We start from the raw sequence: 22,656 nt of genomic DNA, 5'->3' as shown, positions 1-22,656 counted from the left end.
GCTCCTGCCACTAGAAAACTAGCCACAGCGAAGGCTACTTTTATATTAGGAAGAAGTTGCGAAAACAACAGGGCTGGTTTTACCTGAATAAAGCCCTGAGTACGTAAGATAGGGAGCAAGTATCTTTTTCTAATCTCAGTATAATGACCGCAAAACATAATAAAATGCATTGTGTCCTGAACTGAGAAACAATCGCAATCGCATGGTTCAGCGTCATCAGGTCTGGCCCAAGTTCCAAAATTACCCAATATAAAGTGAATTAAGTCGAAACGAAATCTCGTTAAGAGAAATCGATGGTAAGGATTTGTTACCCAAAGAAGGTATGGTTCCATTCCAGGAACAGAGGTAAGCAAATAATGTTTCCTTACCATGGGTTTTTTTAGCTCTTGTGCTTCCCTTTCCAGAGCGTATAGATTTAACAGGGTATTTTTAACTAATTTTAAATCTTCGTGAATTATTTCATCTGGAGATGAGAAGAGCTCCGGACGGCCTGCTAGGGACAGCTGAGTTCTCACATATCTTACCCATGGGATTTTAAGTGCTCTGTCCAGGGCTAAACAGTCTTTTAAAATGATGTGATTTAATGTGAGCTCCTGGTTAAGCCAGGTTTTTAGCCAACCAATCACTGGGGCTAATTTTAAAGTATCAGATATGTAGCCCAAGCCTACCTCTGTATGTAGTGCGAATATCGGGGTTGATTGGGGAACAGAAAGAAGAGATCTTAAAAATTTATTTTCTACATTCTGTATTTTAGTAGAATTAATATATCCCCAAATAATAGAGCCATACTGGGCGACTGACAAGCATTTTGCTTTATAAACTTTAATTATGCTTTCCATAGGACGAGCGCCCAGTTTTTTGGCAAAACCCAACAACCCTGCGGTCGCTCTAGCAACAGCGCTACTTTTAACCAGAAGCTGGGGGCCCCAAGTGCCCTTTTCGTCAAAAGTCACTCCTAAATATGGGAAAGAAGGAACTCTCTTAACCTCCCTCCCCACGCAATAAAATGTTAGCATCTTTTTTTTTCTGCTTGCTTGTCCAGCGATCATTACATGTGATTTTTCTGTATTAATTTTCATGTCCAAAGATGCCATAAAAGCTCCAAAAGATAAAAGGAGTTTATTCAATGCAACTCCAGAACGTGCAAGAAGAACAGCATCGTCCGCGTACAGGAGGACAGGTATCTTTGTCTCCCCTGCACGCGGAATATCACTATGTGATGTTCTCATTACTGCCTCAAGGTCATTAATATATAAGGTGAAGAGGAGGGGGGCAAGTATGCACCCTTGCCTAACCCCCCTCTCAGACTTAAAGAGGCAGGTGCATCTTCCTTCCCTAGTGACTCTAACTGAAGTCATAAGATCCTTATGTAGCTCGGCTAAGTAATTGACTAGAGGTGGGTCAAGGCCCATGCCCAAAAGGATCCCCCACAGCCTTGACCTGTTAACCAGGTCAAAAGCTGAGGAGAGGTCCATAAAGGCCATGTACAGTGAACCACCCCTAGCGACTACATATTTGTTTATAATTAGCTCTAGGTTTAGGCACTGATCTAAAGTTCCTCTATTGGCTCTAAAGCCGTATTGTGCATTAGATAAAATACCCTTACTTTCTAAAATCGTGGACAATCTGCCTAACAGGACTCTCCCCAGGATTTTGACACTCGAATCAATAAGAGAGATAGGCCTGTAACAGGCCGGATCTGTCCTCTGTCCTTTCTTGAAGATTGGCACAATGGTCGAAATTGCCCAACTGGGGGGGAAAATAAATTCCCTTGTTGCATTAAAAATATTAGTTAAAATTTTTGAGCTAAGTTGAGGAGCGCTCTTAAAGAAGTCCGCAGGGACCCCGTCTGGCCCCGGTGCCTTTTTGCAAAGTGTGTCTTTTATTGCAAGTATCACCTCATCATGAGTAAAAGGAGGAATATGAGTCAATGATTTTAATACTGCTGTTTCATAATCTATTGTGGTGTGAGTTTGACTATAAATATTACTAAAATGTGACACCCACTGATCGTCAGGGATAATACAGTCAGCTCTTTGATTATCTAGTCCCACAAAATATGGGTGATTTATGACCGCCCAAAATTTAGCACTATCTTTCTGTGTCTCGGGCAGTAACAAATCATTCCAAGCCTCACTTTTAATCTCAGATTTCCTCTTCCTAATAGCAAAATTATATTGTTTCCTCAATGATGCTATCAGTACTCTGTCTCTAGGTTTACACTTTAAGGCCTTTAGAAGGGCTGAATGGGCCCTAGAACAGTTTGTATCAAACCATCTAGGGCCCATTGGTTTGTTTAACTTTGCCTTTACAGTCAAATCTAAATTAACTTGATGACATATGACACCAAAGGCATCAACCATTTTGGCACTCGGGTTTTCGTTATCTAAACAAATAGCGATTTCATCAGAAACTTTGGCCAATGTCTCCTGTAAAAAGGATGTTGGGATAACTTGGTCCCATTTCATCCTACGATTTTGGTCTTTTAGCGCAAGACCTGTCGCGCACAATGTGTCAATCTTCCTATTTTCCAGGACTCCATATGCTAAAACCTCTAAAATCACAGGATTGTGATCACTAAAAACAGAAGTTTCTACCATGTAAGCAAATGTTTTAGGTAGAATACTTAAAGAAACAAAAATGTAATCAATAATTGTACCAGAATCATGACCCACATATGTTGGTAGCCTCAAATCATTTGAGCAGGTACAAAATTCATAAAGGTTGAGGGTGGCCAAGAATGATTCCAATATCTCTCCGCTTGGAGTATGTTCAAAATGCGGAGATGAAGGATAAAAAGGAAGTATCTCAGTTTCCCTCTGACAACCTGCCAGGCAGGGATGGATGTTAAAATCTCCCATAAGGATTACCTCCTACTCGAAACAGCTATTCTCAATATGAGTAGATAAGAAATCCTCTAAAAATAACAAATGCTCGTTAGGAAATTGACTGGTCGAAGAATTATAAAAATTTACAAATAAAATAGGGTTACAGTTTGATAAAGTCAATTCAACCATTAAACAATTTTTGGATTTAGACTGGATGTATCTAGGTTTTCCTTTAACGTCAAGAGAAATATACACAGCTAACCCACCCCTAGCTCTTCCTGCTTTACTGGGGACTGCAGGTACTGAAAAGTGAGAATAGCCATCTAGGGCCAAACACTCTAGCGTTTCCCAAGTTTCCTGGAAAGCAAGAATGTCATAACTCTTGATTTGGTCCAACCACATTTTGTCTTTAAATTTGGTTCTAAGCCCAGCAATGTTCCAGCTCATAATTCTACAGGCCCTATTGCCTGCAGAAAACTGAAGTGATAAAACGGGAGCTGGATGTGGTTCCTCAACATCATTAGTTTGACTTGGCAAAAGTCAATCGTTTTGATCCATGAAAGATAGTGGCGCAAAACGATTAAACAGTTCTAAAGGTTGTGTAACAGGGTTAAATACAAAGGGTTGTTGTCAGTGGGCTGGTACATTATTCCTTATATCTTGTCCCCATCTAGAGTGAAGATCCCAATTAGTGTTCCATCCTAGAGCAGGAGTCCTTGGGATTGATACGTTCTGCTGTTCCCCATAAAAGAATTTCAAGGTAAGGGGAACCACAGTACCTTGTCTTCGTTGCGGGGGAAGGATATTTGCAAGAATATTAGGAAGAACATGTTGATTTGAAAAGCTCACAGCCACACAATCTCCTTTGAATTTTTTTGGCCGGTTTCCCAGCCAAGAAACCCTAGTTGCTGATTTGATAACACTTGCGAGATGTTGCTGTCCTCCTGGAGCTAGCCGCATATTACTGGTTAACCAATGTAGGGCTTTGCTACACAGTGAGTTAGAACTTTCCACCAAGCCTCTTTCTAATGGGGGGACATTTGCAAGGACTAGCACCACGGGTGTGGCTTCAACGATAAATTGCAGGGGATCCGACGTAGAAGTATGGGGTTGTAATATTTGCGTGTGGGGAACATTCGCCGCAGGGATTGGATTTGCTGGGGGGCACTGGAGCGTAGAGCTCCCAACAACAGCGTTGGAAATCAGTGTCGATGGATTCTCCCCAGAAGGCTCTGTTCCCTCTCCAACGCCCAGAGTAGTTCCGTCAGCGGCTTCCCCATGGTTATTGTTCAGAAGAGTAACTAGCGTGGTTAAATTTTCAATGCCACTTGCAAATGTGTTTTGATAACCGCCCAGCTTCTTAACCTCTGCTTGTAATTTATCAATCTTGGATATGAGGGGTTTGATAATGAAATTAATTTTAGTCTCAATAAAATCCGCAATTTTGTCAAAAAGGGCTTCTTCAATAGAACAAAAAGAAGGATCCTCAGCGTGATTCATTTGTATATATTTTGAGGTATTAACCCTCTTCCATTTAGCCCCAGAACGTAGACCACCCCGCTTTGGAGGGATCTTAGTGCATTGGCGTTTGGGTCTAACTTCATGGGCTGTAGGAGTTAGGTCAGGAGTAAGCACCTGGGACGTCTGAGACTGTGCATCTTGGTCAGAGTTAATGTCATTCAAATCATTTATATTACCCTCAATAAACGAGTCTTCTGAAGCCGGGGTTGCATTGTCCGGGATATCAGATATAACTTGGGGAACAGTGTCTGCTGACGTGGTTGCACTAAAAACATCTTGTGTATTAATTTCATCAGACGAAGTAATAGCGAAAGTGGGTGGGGACAAACAGAGCAAATCCGGTGATTGGCTCAGCCCCAATGACTCCCTCCTTTGCGTGTTGATCTTCTGTACAGTCTGAACCAAATAATTGTTCATCTTGTTGTGTTGGACTGTAACAACTTTTTTAGGCATGACTTATCGTGTATCCACAGTTCGTGCAATACAATAAATGTGGGGACTTCTGTAGGTTCAACTTACTTATACGATGATGTCCGATATGACTCCTGCAGCGTGTATGGCCCTGCCCCTGCCTCCTCCTGCCGATGAGGGCCGTAGAGGGCCCGCCCTTTGCCCGGGCTTCGCACCGGGCGTCCCGCGAAGCGGACCTTACGCTGATTTTATGCGCCTCCTGGCGCCGTTGATGCGTGCGTGCTGTGCGCCGCCGCAAGTGCTGCCGGGATTCGTAGTCCCGTTCTGCGGCGGCGCGGAATCTGGCTGGCGATGACTCTTGGCGGTGGCGGCACAACCGTGTGGTCTGTACGGACTCTTGGCGATGGCGGCGTTAAGGTAAGTTTGGTTCCCCTCTAACTATTCTTTTGACCCCATCCCTTGTGACATGGTCATTGATTTCTACACCCATGCTCTTACCTACTGGACCTGTCTGGTTAACATTTCCTCAGCCAAGGCTCCCTTTCTGTTGCCCTTAAAACAGGACAGGTTACCCCACTTAAAAAAAAAAAAAATGATGCGAACGACCTCAACAAAGTCCGCCTCATCACTAACCTCCCTTTTCTTGCGAAAATCACAGAAAGATGTGTAGTGAAACACCTTTCCCCACATATTAAGGATAATAATCTTCTTGACAATTTCCAGTCTGGTTTCATTCAAAACTGCAGCACTGAAACAGCACTGCTGTAAGTGATCGACAATGCGCTGCGTATACTCTATTCAGGGGAGTCTTGTCTCCTGATTCTTCTAGACCTCTCTGCAGCCTTTGACACTGTTAATCACAACACTCTCCTTAACACTCTTCAACAGAGAATTAGGTTGGAAGGCACAGTGCTTAAATGGTTTGCCTCATTCCTCTCGAACAGATCCCAAATTATCAAAATAGCGAACAGTCTTTCGGCTTCATTGGCGGTAGGTCAAGGCGTCCCTCAAGGTTCTATCCTTGCACCCACTTTGTTCAATCTCTATTTGGAAACATTGGGTAATCTCCTAGGTAAATCTGGGATCCTTTACCATCTCTATGCGGATGACACTCATATCTACCTAAAGGTGTCTTCCGCACACGATATCTCAATCCTCCATTCTACTCTCCACTCTATTCAAAACTGGATGTTAGCTCATCAACTCATTCTGAATCCTTCCAAAACGAATTTCCTCCTTCTCTCTACCTCACTCTCTCCTCCTCCTGTTCAATCTTGGATGGATCAGCTGAATTTACTCAACAATAAACCTATCGTTGGTGACTGCGCAATACCCCTTGGTGTCATACTTGACAAACCGCTCAATCTACTCTCCCACATCAAATCCATTGCAAAGAATGCACGATACCAACTGTGTCTTCTCTGGGGGATTTGATGTTTCTTTCCGGAGCAAGACCTAAAAACCCTGGTCCAATCTCTTGTTCTCTCTAGATTGGACTATTGCAATTCTCTTCTTGCTGGCCTCCACAAATGCCACCTTTCCCCTCTTAAATCCGTTCTCCATTCAGCGGCTCATTTTAAATTTGGGGCCAAAAGAAGTGACCTCATAACACCCATTCTGTCTTCTCTTCGATGGCTTCCCATTGAGGCAAGATCAATCTACAAGAGTGCCTGTATCACCCACAATGCCTTGCACACTTCCTCCCCTCGATATCTGGCAAATAATCGGAACATTTCTGGAGGCTCTAGACCGTCTCATAAAGCGGAAAATTTACTGCTTGAGCCCCCATCATTCAAAAGAGAGAGATCGATGACTCAATCCTTCTCAGGCAATAAGGTGAGAATCTGGAACTTGCTTCCTCCACTACTCCGTACCACCACCTCTATCCGGACCTTCAAATCCGACCTCAAATCTCTTCTCTTCCAAAGACACTTCCAGAACCTTTCATGTCCTTCAAGGAAGTTTTTTCATTATTGCAAATTTGTAATCTGTCTGTACAATCTTCATCCTATGGTGTTTTTTGTGTGACTGTCATCTATTGTTGTATTTTACCTTTTCTTGCTTCTCGTCTGTTTCTGTAACGTGTAAATATGTTATATTCTCCTCATGTAATGTACTCTGTTCTATTGTCAAGCGCTCTGACACCTTTTGGGAAAAGCCTGCGCCAAATAAAAATGCATGAAATTAATAAATACATTTACCAAAAAGTACCACGCATCAGGGGTTAGACGCATTTTAGTGCTGGTGTCTGCATCATTGCACTAAAATGCATTAGTCACACATTAAAGTGTCCCTCCAACTACTCCGATGCGCGCTAGGAGGAGCTGCAGCGAATTCACGGCTGGCAGAGTGGTTATAGAGACAGCGTGTGTGTGTTCTCAAGCTAGGGTGACCAGGCATCTCGGATTTGCCAGAACAGTTTCGTTTTTTAAGCAGCTGCTCTGGCAGATTTCAGCAACTTTGGCTCATGTCTCGGTTTTCAGAGAGGGTCAACTAAAAACTCATGTTTTTATTTGTGCCAAAGCAGGACTAGTTAGCAGCTGTTCTTGGAAAGCAATTTAATTAACCGGTGTGAGAGAGGTTTACAAATTGCCTTTATTTATTTTCAGTACCTAGTCTGTTTTTCTAGGTTGATATGTGCTGTCTTTCTGTGTCCCTTGGCTGATGAAAAATTGTTGTCCTTCTGTTTTAGTGAAATGCCCCTTTAAAAAACAAAAAAATCTGGTCAATCAATCAAGGACTTGTTTAGCGCGGGTCCTCACCCGTGAGGGTCTCAAAGCGCTGGGGTTGGAATACGGGGGGGCTCATTCGAAGAGCCAGGTCTTGAGGTCCTTCCTGAAGTGGGTCAGCTATGCGGATCGCCTAAAGCGGAGGGGCAGGGTGTTCCAGATGTTGGTGGCGAGGTAGGAGAAGGATCTTCATCCGGTTATGGTCTTGTGGATCCTGGAGATGGCGTCTATGGCGAGTTGGGTAGAACGCAGTTGTCTGGCAAGTACGTGGAATGCGAGGCGGTGGTTCAGGTATGCTGATCCTTCGTTGTGGACGACTTTGTAGGCATGTGTGAGGATCTTGAAGGTGATTCTATTGTTGACTGGGAGTCTGTGGAGTTGTCGGAGGAGTTGCGTGATGTGGCTGCAGCAGGGATGTCGAGGACCAGCCTGGCTGTGGCGTTTTGGACATTCTGTAGTTTCTTGAGCCGTTTCTGGGTGACGCCGGCGTAGTGTGTTGCCGTAGTCTAGTCTGCTGGTGATGAGTGCGTGCGCGACCGTCTCTCTGGATCCTGTGGGGATCCATCTGAATGTCTTTCAGAGCAGGTGGAGCATGTGGAAGCAGGCTGAGGAAATTGCGTTGATTAGATGGTTCATTGTGAGCAATGAGTCCAGTATGATGCTGAGGTTGCGTGTGTGGTCCGTCTGGATGGGATGGGATCCCAAAGTGACTGGCCATCAAGAGTCATCCCTGGCTGAAGGAGTGGGTCCCAGGAGGAATACTTCAGTCTTGTTCGAGTTGAGCTTGAGGCAGATATCTTTCATCCAAATAGCAACGTCCTTCATTCCACTGTGGAAGTTGGTTCTGGCAGCTTTGGGTTTGTTGGTGAAGGAGAGGATCGGTTGGGGGTTGTCGTAGGAGACAATGTTGAGAGTCCATGACTTCTGGCGATGGCTGCAAGGGTGGCCATGCAGACGTTGAAGAGGGTTGGGCTCAGGGAGGAACCCTTGGGCACTCGGCAGCTGATCTCTGTAGGTTCTGAGAGGAATGGGGTAGTCTGACATGCTGAGTCCGACCGATGAAGGAGTGGATTCAGTCCAGTACCTTTTCATGGAGTCTCATGATAAGGGCGTGGTGGAAGACTGAGTTGAAGGTGCCTGTGAGGTCCAGTAGGATGAGGGCTGTGGTCTCGCCTCGGTTGAGGGAGGAGCAGATGTCGTCGGTGGCGTTGAGTGCGGCCTCCATGCTGTGGTTGCTTCGGAAGCTGGATTGGGAGATGTCCAGGACGTGGTTTACTTCTAGGAACCTGGCGAGTTGGGCGTTTATGGCCTTCTCAATGACCTTGGCTGGGAAGGGGAGGAGGGAGATGGGTCTGAAGTTCTTGAGGTCAGTTGAGTCTTGTGGACAGCTTCTTCAGCAGGGGGTTGATATCAGCGTGTTTCCAGTCATCGGGGAAGATGGCGGTTTCGATGGTGCAGTTGATTGTGCAGCGAAGCTGGGTGGCAATGGCTCCTCTGTGGAAGATGTGGTGCAGGCAAGGGTCCGACGCGGCTCCTGAGTGGGTGCTCCTCATGGTCTTGAGCGTGTCCTCTGTTGTGAGCGGGGTCCAGCAGAGCACGGTCTGTTGGGATGCTGCAAGGTTGTGTACAGTGGTGGCGGGTGAAGAGGCAGGGTCTAGGGTGACATAGACATGCCTGATCTTATTGTAATTCGCATTATTACCTTCTGGTCTCTAAGCGCTGTGAGAGAGCCCATCCTTTGCCCGTTGGGCGATGTCAATTGATTAGATAGTGCCCAAGGCTTCCGAAAAAAGAACTGTTTTTAACTTTTTCCTGAATGGGAGGAGGGCGTGTTCCTTACGTACATTCTCCGGCAAGTTGTTCCAGATGTGGGGGATGGAGGTTGAGAACGCCCATCGTCCTTTAGAGGAGAGGTTGAAACGGGGGCAGGCCAGAAGACTGGCCCCTGCTAGGGGTATAGTTGATTAGCCGATCTTTGATGTAGTTGCTGTAGTATGGTGGGAGAAGGTGCCAAATTTGTTATAGAGTTCTTGGGAGGGAGGGACGTCTGTGGTTTCACTGTTGGGCCTGGCAAACATCTTGATGATAGTGAAGAGTTCTTTGCTGTTGTGTGCGTTGGTGCAGATTCTGTCTTGGAAGGCCGTTTTCTGGTATGGTTTTGAGGAGGTAGTAGTGTGCGTTGATGGCGGATTTGAAGGTAGTATGGATTTCTGGGGTTTTCTTGTTTCTCCATCTCTTCTCGACTCATCTGCAGGTGTGCCTGGATTTGTGGAGGGCAGAAGTGAATCAGCTGGCTTTCTTGGAGTATTGCTTGCCTGGATTTTTCTTGAGGGGTGCAGGGTGTTGGCGCAGTTGGAGATCCATCAGTGCAGGTTTCGTGCTGTGGTGTTGGCACCGGTTTGCATTGGTGGAGTGGTTGTGCTGAGGGAGTCTGAGAAGTTCTTCGGTGGCCTTGACCAAGCTATGCTGTGGGGGGCGCAGTGGGCGGTGGTGTATGATGGGTCTGGCAAAGGCGAGATGTACGCAGTGGTGGTTGGTCCAGGAGAGTTCGGTGGTGTGTCTGTAGCTGATGTTCCCCCTGGCGGAGAAAACTGGGTCGATCGTGTGTCCGGCTGTGTGAGTTGGTCCGGAGACTAGCTGCTTGAATCTGTTGCTGGCAGAATAAAAGAGAAAAGCAGAAAGAGACAGGAATAGCAGAAAGAGAGGACCCAGGAGGGGCCGGGGCCACGGGGGATTGCAGCAGCAGCAGCGGCGACGAGTTGGAAAGCAGGAGGAAAAGGAAAATCCAAAAGGCAGAATGAAAGAAAAAACAGAAACTGAAAGAGACAGTAAAAGCAGAAAGAAAGGCAGAAGGACAGTCAAGCAGCAGATCAGTGATGCTCTACCACTGGACCACCAGGGATGAGGCACAGGCAGGAGCCTACGGGTGGAGGAGGGCATCGCACTTATGACGTCTGGGTCAGCAGTAGCAGCTACCAGACTGAACTGCACTGCGAAGGAGCAAGTCCACTACATGATAGTGGACTGCACCTTCAGCACGCAGCGGTCGCTATTATGTAGTGCTGCGGGGGGGGGGGGGGGGCGGTTGGACAGCTGGGAGGTGGGAAAATGTGGGAGCAGAAAGGGTGGGTGGGAACCGGAGGATGCGGGGCTCCAGGGGATCAGGACAAGGGAGAAAACGGAAGGAAAGGAAAAAGCAAAGTCGAAAGGCAGAATAAAAGAAAAGCAGAAAGAGAAGCAGAAAGCGAAAAGGACGGGTGGGGGGGGGGGGCAGGGCCATGGGGGAATCGCAGGGGCGACTGGATAGAAAGCAGAAGGTAAAGGAAAAAGCAAAGCCAAAAGGCAATGAAAGAGGAAAACAGAAAGACAGTAAAAGCAGAAAGAAACAGAGGGCAGTCAAGCAGCAGAGCAGTGACGCTCTACCACTGGACCAACAGGGATGAGGCGCAGGCAGGAGCCTGTCAGTGGAGGAGGGCCTCGAACTCCTCACCTCCAGGTCCGTAGCAGAAGCAGCACATGCGGGACAGCAGCAGCGACCAGACGGAGCTGCGATGCGAAGAAGCAAGTCCACTACAGGATAGTAGCCCAAGCTAACATAAATACGCAGTACATGTATTCTGGGTGTCTTCGGGAAATCATTAAATCTCACATCATGCAAAACCATCTACCAACTATGTGCAATAGGGGCGCACGTGGTGGAGAGCCATATGATTGTTGAAGCTGGTAACTTAGTGGACTAATGCGTCCACTGTAGGGGCATGTGTTTGACCTCGTGGTCACATGCTCAAATCCTGTTGGGTTCACTCAGCCTTTCATCCTTCTGAGGTCGATAAAATGAGTACCATTGAGTTCAGTAACAAAAACCATCTGCTATCCAGTGCCAAGAAACCCTTCTGGTTGAATGTGCGCTTTAATACACTTATATTATGTTCGCTACAGTCCCTTCTGGCTTGCATTGAACTCAAATGCATGATTTATTATTTTTGTAATTCACACACTAGTGAAACTGACCTGAGTGAGGAGCTGAGTGGAGTGGGTGGCTGTGGACTCTGTATGGTAGGACACAAATTGAAGCCCGTAGGCCTCTGTCCATTCAAGCTGAAGAACTTCATCCTCAAGGCATGTCTCAGCTGAAGAAAAAGCTAGCAGATGAAGGGCTCAGCCTGGAAGACGCTCCCCAGGCACATGTGGAACAAAACATAATCTGTAAAAAAACAAGTAATAACTATTTTGTCCATCTTTCATCATTAGGTAACTACATACACAATAACCACACACCTAAATGAAAGATGATAAATAATACATGTTGATATAAGATAGTATTTGTAGAGCGCACTAAACCCGTAGGTGTCAAGGCACTAAGCAGACACAGTAGGGAAGAGGAACGCAGCGGCAGATTAAGAGGGGAATAACCAAGTTTTCAGGAGTTTCCTGAAAACAGGAAGGGAGCTAGCATTGGTGACGGCAGGGGGAGAGATTTCCAAAGCTTGGCGGCGGCCACCGAAAAAGCACGTCCACCCCATCTGGATTTACAAAGTCTGGGCACAAGGAGTTTAAATTGTGTGGATGATCTCAAGGTCCTGCCTGGGGTATATCGATGGAACAAAGATTTGAGTTGGGACGGACCCTTGCAATACACAGCCTTATATACTGTACTTAGGGCATTGAATGAAATGCGTTCCTTAATAGGGAGCCAGTGTAGTGACCGGATTCCTTCTCTGGCAGATTAGGAATATTTCAATCTTGCTGTTGCTTTCAGAACCATCTGCAGTCTGTTCCGAGATGCAGCTGTGATAGTAAGGTAAAGGGCGTTGCAATAATCCAGCCGAGAGGTCATCAAAGCGATGATAGTAGGCCGGTGCAATTCTGAGGAGATGAGTGGAAGGGCATTTCGGAGGGGTTTTTAAGACATAAAAGCATGTGCTGACTGTACGATTGACCTGTGCATCAAAAGACAGACCCTATCGAAGATTACCCCCAGATTTTTGGCTGTTTTTACCTGGGCAGGTAGAGGTCCGCATTCTGTTGGTCCACCAGGACTTCTGTGGCCCAAAAATCAGTACCTCAGTCTTGTCTGTATTAATCTTTAAAGAATTGCCCTTCATCCAACCGATGGTGTTTGACATGCAAGCGTTAAACTTTTCTGCAACTAGCTGCAGGTTGTTGGTGACAGAGACAATGATTTGGGTGTCGTCCGCGTAGGAGAGCACCTGAAATCCATAAGATCTCACCAGTTTGGCCAGAGTGGTTACATAAAGATTAAAAAGGGTAGGGCTGAGCGAAGAGCCCTGAGGTACCCCACATGGGAGAGTGAAAGCTTTAGTTTTAAAGCCTCCATAGCTAACGGTGTACCTTCTGTCAGTAAGAAAGGACTGGGGAAGCTGCAGGGCTTTTCCCATGACCTCCATTCCCGCAGGCGTTGGATCATTCGCACTGGAGAGATGGTGTTGAATGCTGCCGATAAGTCGAGCCGAATCAACACTGCTGAGCCTCCTTGATTTACCTGCATCCGAATGTGGTCAGAGGCTATGATGAGGGCAGATTCTGTACTGTGACCAGCGCAGAATTCATTCTGGGAGCAATCTAAGATTCCCCGTGAATCCAAATACTTCATCAGCTGAATATTAATGGATTTCTCCAGGATTTGTGCAGGAACAGGAAGAAGGGAGATAGGGCGGAAGTTCTTCAGTTCCAGGTGGTCGGCATTAAGTTTCTTAAGGAGTGGAAGGACAATTGCTTCCTTCCAGATAGCTGGATAGCAGCCGGACATGAGCATTCCATTGTATACCGTACACAGAAAATTGGCTGCTAAATCTGGTGCCATTTTAAGAATAGAGGGCGTACAGGGATCAGATGGCGCTCCGGATTTAAGGCGGAGTAGGAGATCTTTAATTTGTTGACTTGAGATAGGGGAGAAAGAAGGCCAAGCATTCTTCCCAGTGATCTGAGAGTGCTCCACCATACTCAGTTTGGCCCTGGCATCCGTGACTTTCTCACTGGCGGTACCTCGGAAGGAGCAAACTCCTGGTAGATCTGCTGAACTTTTTCTTGAAAATAGGTTGCTATCTTATCACAGAAGTCTTGGAAGGGGGTCATGGGCAGTTGCTGGGGAGTTTCACTGATTTTCTTGATTACTTTAAACCGCATACTGGGTGAGTTAACAGCTGTTATGATCTTTCCAGTGAGAAAACAGGATTGATGAGAAATACATTATTTTAGGTTAACATTCTGAAACCCCAGTTGGTTAATGCAGTGACTGAAGATATTTTGTGAGTAACCAGAGAAACTATTTTTTTTTTTTTACTGGTTGGCACAGTGGAGGTTTTACTTGTGAGAATGTGTCATTCTAAATATCATACATTTAGCAGCTGAATGTCACTTATAGGGCACTAAAACCTTGGAAGTGTCACACACAAGGAATCTGAAATCTTGGCAGCTATGAACCTTGAAGGGGCGACAGGATGGTTAGCCCTTGGCAGGTTTTTATCCCCTCATCTGCAGCTCACAACTGACATTAGAAGAGTGCATTGTGCAGGTGGCACACTTTCACTTTACCTAATAAGAGGACAGTTTGGGCTCTTTTCTTTTAGTCTGGTGGCACATAATAGTGGTGTTGCCAAGCGTCCGCCTTATCTCTCCTCGGGGAAGCTCATGCCCTACCTGAGATCAGTAGGAGGAACCTTTATTAAGGTTTTTCTTTCTTTCTTTCTTAGCTTGTCCGTTTTTAGTAGCTATTAAAGTACCACTATTGGCACACCTAGTTTTGGACCAACCGATGCACAGACTGTTTTTAGGCAAGTAATTAATAGGCAAAATAATTGTCCTAATGTGCCTTTGACACACTGCGTATCGGGTGCCAGCCTTCTAATGACTTGACAACCTTTAAACCATCCTCTTCACCTGTCTGTCTTTTTCAAACTCTTAACCAGCGCCTAGTCAACAGATTCAGTAATCTTTGCATCTATTTGAACAGTTAGTCCCATCACGTGCTCATGTTCTTGCAAATTCATTTGAATCCCCTTAGATTGGGTCTTAACTCTTATTACTTTGGGTCCTACTGATTGGCAAACTAGAACATTGTAGCACTCTGTGTGAAGGCTTCAGAAGAGAAAAAGAAAGTAACTGCTAATGGCACAAAACAGGATGTTTAAGACTGAGCCTTTCAGGGGTAGACCATATAAGCGTTCCCGTTTGCTGCCCTCTATTAAACACTTACGAATAACCAAGAATTAAAATCTAAGCAATAAAAGAAACTCAACTGGGACATCCAAGCCCCGAAACCTGGAATTAAGTTTGCTAAGCTCCCACCTAAAATTCATATAAGAGTTGAAAGCATTCTGCCCCACAAATCTTTTGTTTTATTCAGTTTCACGGAACAGCCTCTGGGTCAGACACCGTTTATATCATGGGCCACCCGTGCCAAACGATTTAGATGTAGTTATAAAATGTAGCAACCATCTTTTTGGCAGATTTGTATTTTTATCCAATTTTTGAACACTGGTTTGGGATGTCAATGAAACACAACCAATAGGTGCTCTGTTCTGGCTTGTACCAGCCAGGCCTTGATGGTGTGGAGGAAGTGCACACACTGGGCTTTGTTTTGGGTTTAAAGTGTGGCCTATCCGAAGCCATCGCTGTCATGTTATCATTGTGAGATGGAATAGTTAGCGCAAAGAGTACTCCTGGGTCAAATGGCCACACTTTCTTCTTCATCATGCCTGGCTGTGTATAAGGATGTTTTAAATGTAGTATAATATAATAATCCTTCTTTCAGACGCTGCTCACGTTCCAGGATGTTGTTGCCGGTTTCTCACAACTGGAGTCGGAACTTTTACACAAATGGCAGAAGACCCTTTATGCAAATGTGATGAAGGAAATTCACCAGGTCTTGATGTCACTGGGTAAAGTTGCGCTGCATGTATTGTCTGACATTTGCACTCTTTGTTAGAGAACAGTTTGCCGGTGTACGGTCCTCATAATACGTTTTGAAATGGGTCATTAAACTTTCCATGACTCTATAACTATGAGACCTGCGTTTTCCCAGACACCAGTTCACACGTACACAATTTGTGATATGAGCTACTTTATCATTTTCAGCATTGGACTTGAAGCATCATTCTGTTCATTAACTTCTGAATTCCTATTGTGGTTGGTACATCATAGATGGCACAGCTGGGGCGAAGAATAAAATGTGCTGTATGTATATGAGTGTCCAGTAACAGTGTGACAGGCTAACAAGGAACCATCTGATGGGATTGGGGCAGCAAACTGCATAGGATGCTGGAAGGACTCTCCCTCACTCCCTCAGAAGATGATTTAATCCCTTGGTTATTGCTTGTGTGATAGTCCAAACCTGTGCATATTTTACTGAAAAGTGTTGGTTAGGAAGGTTTAATCATGTATGTATTTATTTAGTTTGCTTTTATTACAAATAATAGAATAAGTATTTTATAACATTAGAACGCTCAACAATTTTGTTACTAATTGGAAAAAAGAAAAAGGTCTTCTGGGAAAATGCCCCTTTTTGACATGTCAGCCCCACTTTTTGCCTGGTAAAAATTGGGGGTCAGTTCCATTACTGCCAGTGCAAGTGACCAGGGAAGCCATTTTAAGACCTATGCGGGACCTATGCTGGACACTGCTGAAAACGAGTTCCCCAGCTTTATGATGGCTTCACTGAAGATAGGGATGTTTGGTATTGAGCATCTTTTATTGATTTTTTTTATTTTTAAACATGTTTTTATTGCAGCATTTTAAGCAAAACATCCATCGGGGCAACCGGCACCCGCGTACAATCTCAAATCACACCCCTCGTTGTAGCAATGCACACAGCCGTTTAGCCCACATCCCGGGGGCCGGGCGGCGTATTAAGACAGTGATTCAAATTATCACAACGATCTCCTCATAGCGAAGCCCGGTCCATGTCTCATGATAGCCTCTGCTTTTATTCCTATCCGATTCTCTCCCCAAATCCAACTCGTCGTGACACTACAACCACACCCCAGTAACTCCCCCCCCCCCCCCCCCGCCCACCCCACTCCCCAACTGCTGCTGATGTGGGCCCTACCAGTGGTTCCCAACACTAATGCGTGCCAATCCTCGGGGTTTGCATCTAGTCTCCCCAGCCTCAAGGAACTCCGCTCTCCTAACGCTCGTGCTCCGCACTCTCCAGCCGGTGATCCTGCAGAGCTTGTACGATCATCTCCCAAGCCCTTACCCACTCCAACCCCTTCTCGTTATCCGCCTTGGTTGCCTGCCGCCTTCTAATCACACTCTCGCATCTAGACCATTTCAGCAGCTCGGATAACCATCGCCCGACTGACGGGCCCTCCCGGGATTTCCAGTGCCATGTAATTTCTCTCTGGGCCAACATGAGCCCTAAGTCAATGAATTTGCTCGTCACCTTCGTCTTTGCCGTGTGAGGGAACCAAAGCAGTAAACATGACGCCATGTCAAACTCCACCTCCCGGTCAGTTACTGCATTCAAAATCCCCCCCACCTCAGCCCAGTACGTCCCAAGCTTCGGGCACCCCCACAGCATGTGGTCGAGTTCGGCTCCCAGTGCTAAGCATCTCGGGCAAGCGGCATCCCGCACCTTAAAGTATCGTCTAATCTTTCCCGGGGTCAAATATGCCCTATGGAGGACAAAGAAATGCACCTGCTGAAAGCGGGCATTCCCACTACCCTTTCAGGTCCTCCGCAGGATGTGGCTCCAGACCGTGTCCGGAATGGGTTTGCCTATGCTTTCCTCCCACCGTTCCTTCAATGCCGTGAGCGGCTCCAGCCCCTCCTGCAACAGTCTAGCATGGAGGCAGGTCACCGCCTTAATTGTTCCTGCTGCCATCACCACGTACTGGCAGGTCAGGGTTGCGGTAGGTTCCGCCAACCCTTCCCTCCAATGTTTTTGTATTGCCGCACTCACCGCCGCATGCAGGAGGTAACTCCCATCCGGGAGGCCAAACTGCCCCTGCAAAACCTCGAAGGGGGCCAGCGCCCCGTCGACGTAGAGGTCCCCACCATCTGCAACCCCAGCTCTTCCCACTCCGCCAACGGGGACTAGTCGCCTCCATGCGGCAACGCCGTCAGCATCCCCAACGGGATCTCCGGTGCATAAGGTCGCGCCGCTTTCGCTCTCTTCATGCTCCTTTGCCAGCATAACCGAAGAGTTCTCTCTTCAATGGATAAGTCTCTCGGGTCTAGTTTCTGTTGCATGACTATGTAGGATAGAACGTGCCTCTGGATGCCGGTCCCCCGTCCCTGTTCCGGGCCTCTGAACACTTTAGCAACGTTCTGTGTCAGCACTTGTAGCTGTGCCGCCAGGTAGTATAATTCAAAATCAGGGACCGCCAGTCCCCCCTCGAATTTAGGCCGCATCAGAGCAGTCAAGGCCACCCTCCGCCGTCCGGTCCCCCACAGGAAGCCAATAACCAGTGTCTTCAGTTCTTTGAAAGTCCTCTGCGGGATCCATATTGGCAGGGTGCGGAAATAATAGAGCAGTCGGGGCAGAGCCACCATCTTCAACAGCGCAACCCGGCCCAGCACCGAGAGCGGGAGGGAGGCCCAGAAGGCCATGCACCCCTTCAGGGCCCTTATACAACGCCCTATATTACCGTCCAACAGGTTCACGATGTCGTGATATATCCGGACCCCCAGGTAAGTGAAGCACGTAGCCTCCCATCCCACATCTAGAGTGGGAGGGGAATATGGCACATCCGCCCGCAGCGGGAAAACACAAGTTTTGGTCCAATTGACCTTGAGGCCCGAAAGCCTGCCGAAGCGTGACAGCATCCCCATAGCCCCTTCCAGCGCGTCGCCGGTGTCCTCCAGGTACAGCAGGAGGTCATCAGCGTACAGCGAGATATGATGCGTCTCCTCCCCACAACTAACCCCGCCGTACCCCGCCCGCGCTTGTGCCGCAAAAGGTTCCATCGCCAAGGCGAACAACAGGGGAGACAGCGAGCAACCTTGTCTCGTCCCCCTGCGCACCGGATAATCTGAGGATATGACTGCTCCCAGCCGTACCCTGGCCGTAGCAGAGGAGAAAAGGACCTTCGTCCAACGTCCAAATCCCTCCCCCAGGCCGACCTTCTCGAGCACCGCATCGAGGTACCCCCATTCGAGGCTATCGAAAGCCTTCTCGATATCCACGGAGAGCACTGCTGGTTTCTGATCAGGGCCCCAAACACTGTCTATGATACGGACCAGGCGGCGAATATTCAAGGCCGTGCTCCTGGTGGGGATAAAACCGGCTTGGTCCTCGTGAACCAGCTTGGTCATATGTGGTAGTAATCTAGTGGCCAATATGCGACTCAGTATTTTATAATCGACCGTCAGCATAGACAAAGGTCTATATGACGTCACATCAGAGGCGTCCCTGCCGGGCTTCAACAGCGGCACCACCAAGGCCTCCCTCATCGATTGGGGAAGACGCCCCAGCGTCATGGCTTCAGCGTAGACCTGCAAGAGCCTGGGTGCTAAGGCATCCACAAATTGCTCATAGAATTCGATCGGCAGGCCATCCACCCCCGGCGTTTTGTTTCTGGCCATCTGCTTAATGGCCACCCGGATCTCCTGCAGCGTGATGGGCCCGCCCAGTTCCGTCGCAGTTTCGGCATCCACCCGCGGGAGACAAATAGTCGCCAGATAGTCGGCTATTGGGGAGACCTCCACCCCCAGTTGACTCTCATAGAGGTCCGTGTAGTACGACCTGAAACGCTTCAGTACTGCCTCTTGCGAATAAACCACCTCCCCCGTCTCCGTTCGGATGCTCATGACCGGGCAACCTCGGGGTTCTGGGTTAGCTAGTCTAGCTAGTAGCGTTCCTACCTTGTCCCTTTCCGCATGCACTCTGACTAGATACAGCTTGTAATCAAAACACCGCAGCCGCTCTGTTTCAGTCGCTACCACCTCCTTCGCCTCAAGCAGCCTGTCCTGTAGATCTGGTCGCTCGGGCCTGCGCTGCTCCATATCCCGCAACACCCCCTCCGCCTTCCCCAGAGCAGTCAGGACTGTAGCCCGTACATTCGCAAATTTGCCTATACAAATGCCTCTGGTCACCACCTTCATTGCATCCCATTCCATCGCCCTCGTGGCAGTGGAGCCCTCATTCTCCCTAAAGTAGTGCTCTACGCCCTGTAGGACCGCATCACTAAACACCAGGTCTTCCAATGTATGCGGTCGCAGCCGCCATGTTGGAACCGCTGACCTCGGCCGCTGCCACTGCACCGACAACAGCAACGGGTTATGGTCCGAGATAGTTCTAGTGAGATACTCCGTGTGGGCCATCACGGGAGCCAGGGCCCTGCTGCACAAAATGGCATCTATCCTAACATGCAGCGCGTGCAACGCGGAGAAAAAGGAATAGTCCCGGGCTCCCGGATGTTGCTCCCTCCACACATCTATCAGTCCCCACCTCTCCTGCCAATCCGCCCTGTGCGCCGCTAACCGGCGCACCGGCGAGTCGGCCAATGGCGGATGCGACCGGTCCAGTGCCACATCAGTGATCGAGTTGAAGTCCCCTCCTATCAATATGGGGCCCGCTAAGAAGTGCGCCAATGAGCCCGTCAGGCTAGCAAAAAAGCGGGCCTGGTCCGTATTGGGAGCATATATACTGCATAAGACTACGTCCTGACCATAGAGCCTCCCCTCCACCGCCACAAATCTACCCTCTGGCTCCACCAACTGATTCATGGCCTGGAATGGGACTCCCGCCCTCACCCATACCAACACCCCCCTGGCAAACGCTGAACACGTAGTTCCAAACACCTGGCCACGCCATCTCCTCTGCAGCGCAGTGAGTTCCTGTTTAGTTAAGTGAGTTTCTTGCAGGAGTGCAATTTGTATGCCGCGCCTCACCAGGTGGGCGTGTACCTTATATCGTCTAGACATAGTGCGGAGACCACGAACATTCCACGTGAGGCATTTCAAATTAGGTAACGTCCCCATTGCAGTTAGCACCCCACCAGCACACCAGTGTCCCAGGCCCACCTACAGCAGCGCAGCAGAACCCCTCAACCAAAACATCCCCATAAACTCCCCCCCCCCTCCCACTCCCCAGAACAGGACCCAATAATGCAATATCAGCCCCCATCCAAACCTGTAACCCTCCAAACCTTCCCTACTCTGTGGTCGTCTCCACAGAAAGCCTTAAGGGCAATGCGAGGGTGATTCAGAGCCGACCCAGGGCAGGCCAAGCCCCCGCCCCGAGCCCACAACCCCCGGAGTGTCTCGGCACAATACCTGCGAGTCCGCTGAGCACCGGGACCCCCAGCCAGACCAGGAGTCGTGAATGTGGCCTCACTCCCAGTGTCACCCGTTAAATAATCCATCGGCCGTCTGTGGGGTGACCACCGCCCCCCCGGAACTGTCAGCCTCCGATACCTCTCCGCCGGACTGCCCGGCCTCCTCACCAGAGTCCGAGCCCACTGATGTCCGCTCCCGTTGTGAGCCCGTAATGATCGCCGTTGCAGCCAGCGCTCCCCGTCGGTCGTCCGCCATCTGTTCATCCCGCTCCGCTCTCTGGAGTTTGTTGCGTTTGCGGATGCGTTGGGATTTCCGCACTTGGACCGGTTTCTGTCGCTCCCTTTCTTCCTTCCCCCCCCGGGCCGTCCCAGCGCGATACGACTCCAACCACGTCCATACCTCAGCAGGGGCCTGAAAGAAGTGAGTCGTTCCGCCCAAGATCACTCTCAGCTTCGCTGGAAACAGCAAGGAATATTGTAGGCCCTCACTCCGCAGTTCTTTTTTCACGGCCAAAAAGGAAGCCCTGTTCTTCTGGACCTCCTGCGTGTAGTCTGGGAACACCGTGACTGAGCTATTGGCCACCTGAAAGGGGCCTTCCGAGCGCGCCCTCTGTATCAGTAGGTCTCTGTCCCTGTAATGCAAGAGTCTGACCACCATTGGTCTGGGAGGGCGGCTCTGCGCGGGCAGGCGGGCCGGGACCCTATGCGCTCGCTCCAGGGAAAAGAAGGGGGAGAGGCCCTCCGTCGTTTTAAACCAGTTCTCCATGTAGGCCACAGCGTCATCCCCTTCGGCTTTTTCCGGCAGGCCCACTACCCTCACGTTGTTCCTCCGATTGCGACCTTCGGCGTCCTCCGCCCGTTTCTCCAGCGTCGCCAGACAGCCCAGGATGTCAGCAAGTTTGCGTTCCGCGGTCACCGCTGCTGGTTGGAGCTCCTGGAGCAGCAACTCATTGTCCTTTACTCTGTCCGCCAGTTTGGCATGATCGGCCCTCAAGAGGCTCAGTCCAGTGGCAACCTGCGCTATGTCCTGATGCAAGGCCTCCTTGGTCGCGGTGATCGCCTCCAGGATCCCATCTAGCCGTTTGTTCAGGCGCCGTTCCTGCGCCGAGCCCTCCGGGTCATCGTGGGCCCCGCCAGCCGCGGCCGACATCGCCGCCTGGCCGTGCCCGGGAGTCAAATGCGGTGCGACACCCTTAGTGGTCATCCCGCCCCGTGCTAGCTCCAGTTCAGGGCACCTCTGGAGGACAAGCCGGTTCCAACGTCCGTCCACTCCGGGAGAGAGGATCCGGAGCCCGGTGCCCGCTCACTGAGTTCGGTGTCCTCCTCAGGGGCCGGTCCACTCCCCCAGGGCCCGGCGGCCCGACAGCCCGGATACTCTCTTCTCGTGGCAAGCAGGTTGTCCCCCCGCCAGAGCCACCCGCTGCAGGCGCCAGTAGCCCCTTGCCTCCGTCCTCGTGCCCCCGAACGCCACCCAGGGCAAGGGCCCTCCGCTACACCTCGTAGCGTCAGCAGCAGTGCAAGCTCACCTCATCCCTGCTCCAGCGCCGAGGAAGACCCAGCTCGATCCACCCCACTGGGCCAGCCGTGCACCCGGGGGGGCGCTACTCCGCAGCTGTCTGGCGTGCCGGCCCTCAGCGCTCCCCAATCCGAGTACTGCTGTCCCTTCAGGCAGCCATCACCGTCCGTCCACAACCACTGGGTGCGTCTCACCCGGCTCCGCCGCCAGCTCCCGTATCGCGTCCGAGCCTGTCCCCTCCGCAGCCCAGCAGCTACTCCGGTCAGCCACGTCCTTCCGCAGGCAGCCGTGCCCCAGCGGGGCAGCGACTCAGCCCCGAGCTCCGGCGCGGGATCCACCACTCTCCTCACCATCTCCGTTGTTCGTCTTTGTGTGTGACGTCTCGGCCGGACGCCGCCCGTGTCCTGGCA

The 22,656-nt window shown here is 49.3% G+C and overlaps 1 protein-coding gene across 3 annotated transcripts in view; it reads left to right on the top strand.

Moving 5' to 3' along the window:
• LOC146800033 (uncharacterized) overlaps positions 1 to 22,656 on the top strand; it is a 141,362-nt gene that overhangs the window by 12,615 nt on the left and 106,091 nt on the right. For all 3 annotated transcript variants that reach the window (XM_085620933.1, XM_085620932.1, XM_085620934.1), the window contains exon 2: positions 15,264 to 15,390. In XM_085620933.1, the coding sequence (XP_085477059.1) occupies positions 15,264 to 15,390 (127 nt within the window). The remainder of the gene's footprint in view (positions 1 to 15,263; positions 15,391 to 22,656) is intronic.

This window comes from Triturus cristatus, chromosome 8 (assembly GCF_964204655.1).
Source record: "Triturus cristatus chromosome 8, aTriCri1.1, whole genome shotgun sequence".
Classification (NCBI taxonomy): Eukaryota; Metazoa; Chordata; class Amphibia; order Caudata; family Salamandridae; genus Triturus; species Triturus cristatus.
The sequence above is the reverse complement of the archived record's forward strand: the minus strand, read 5'-3'. Positions and strand labels throughout refer to the sequence as shown.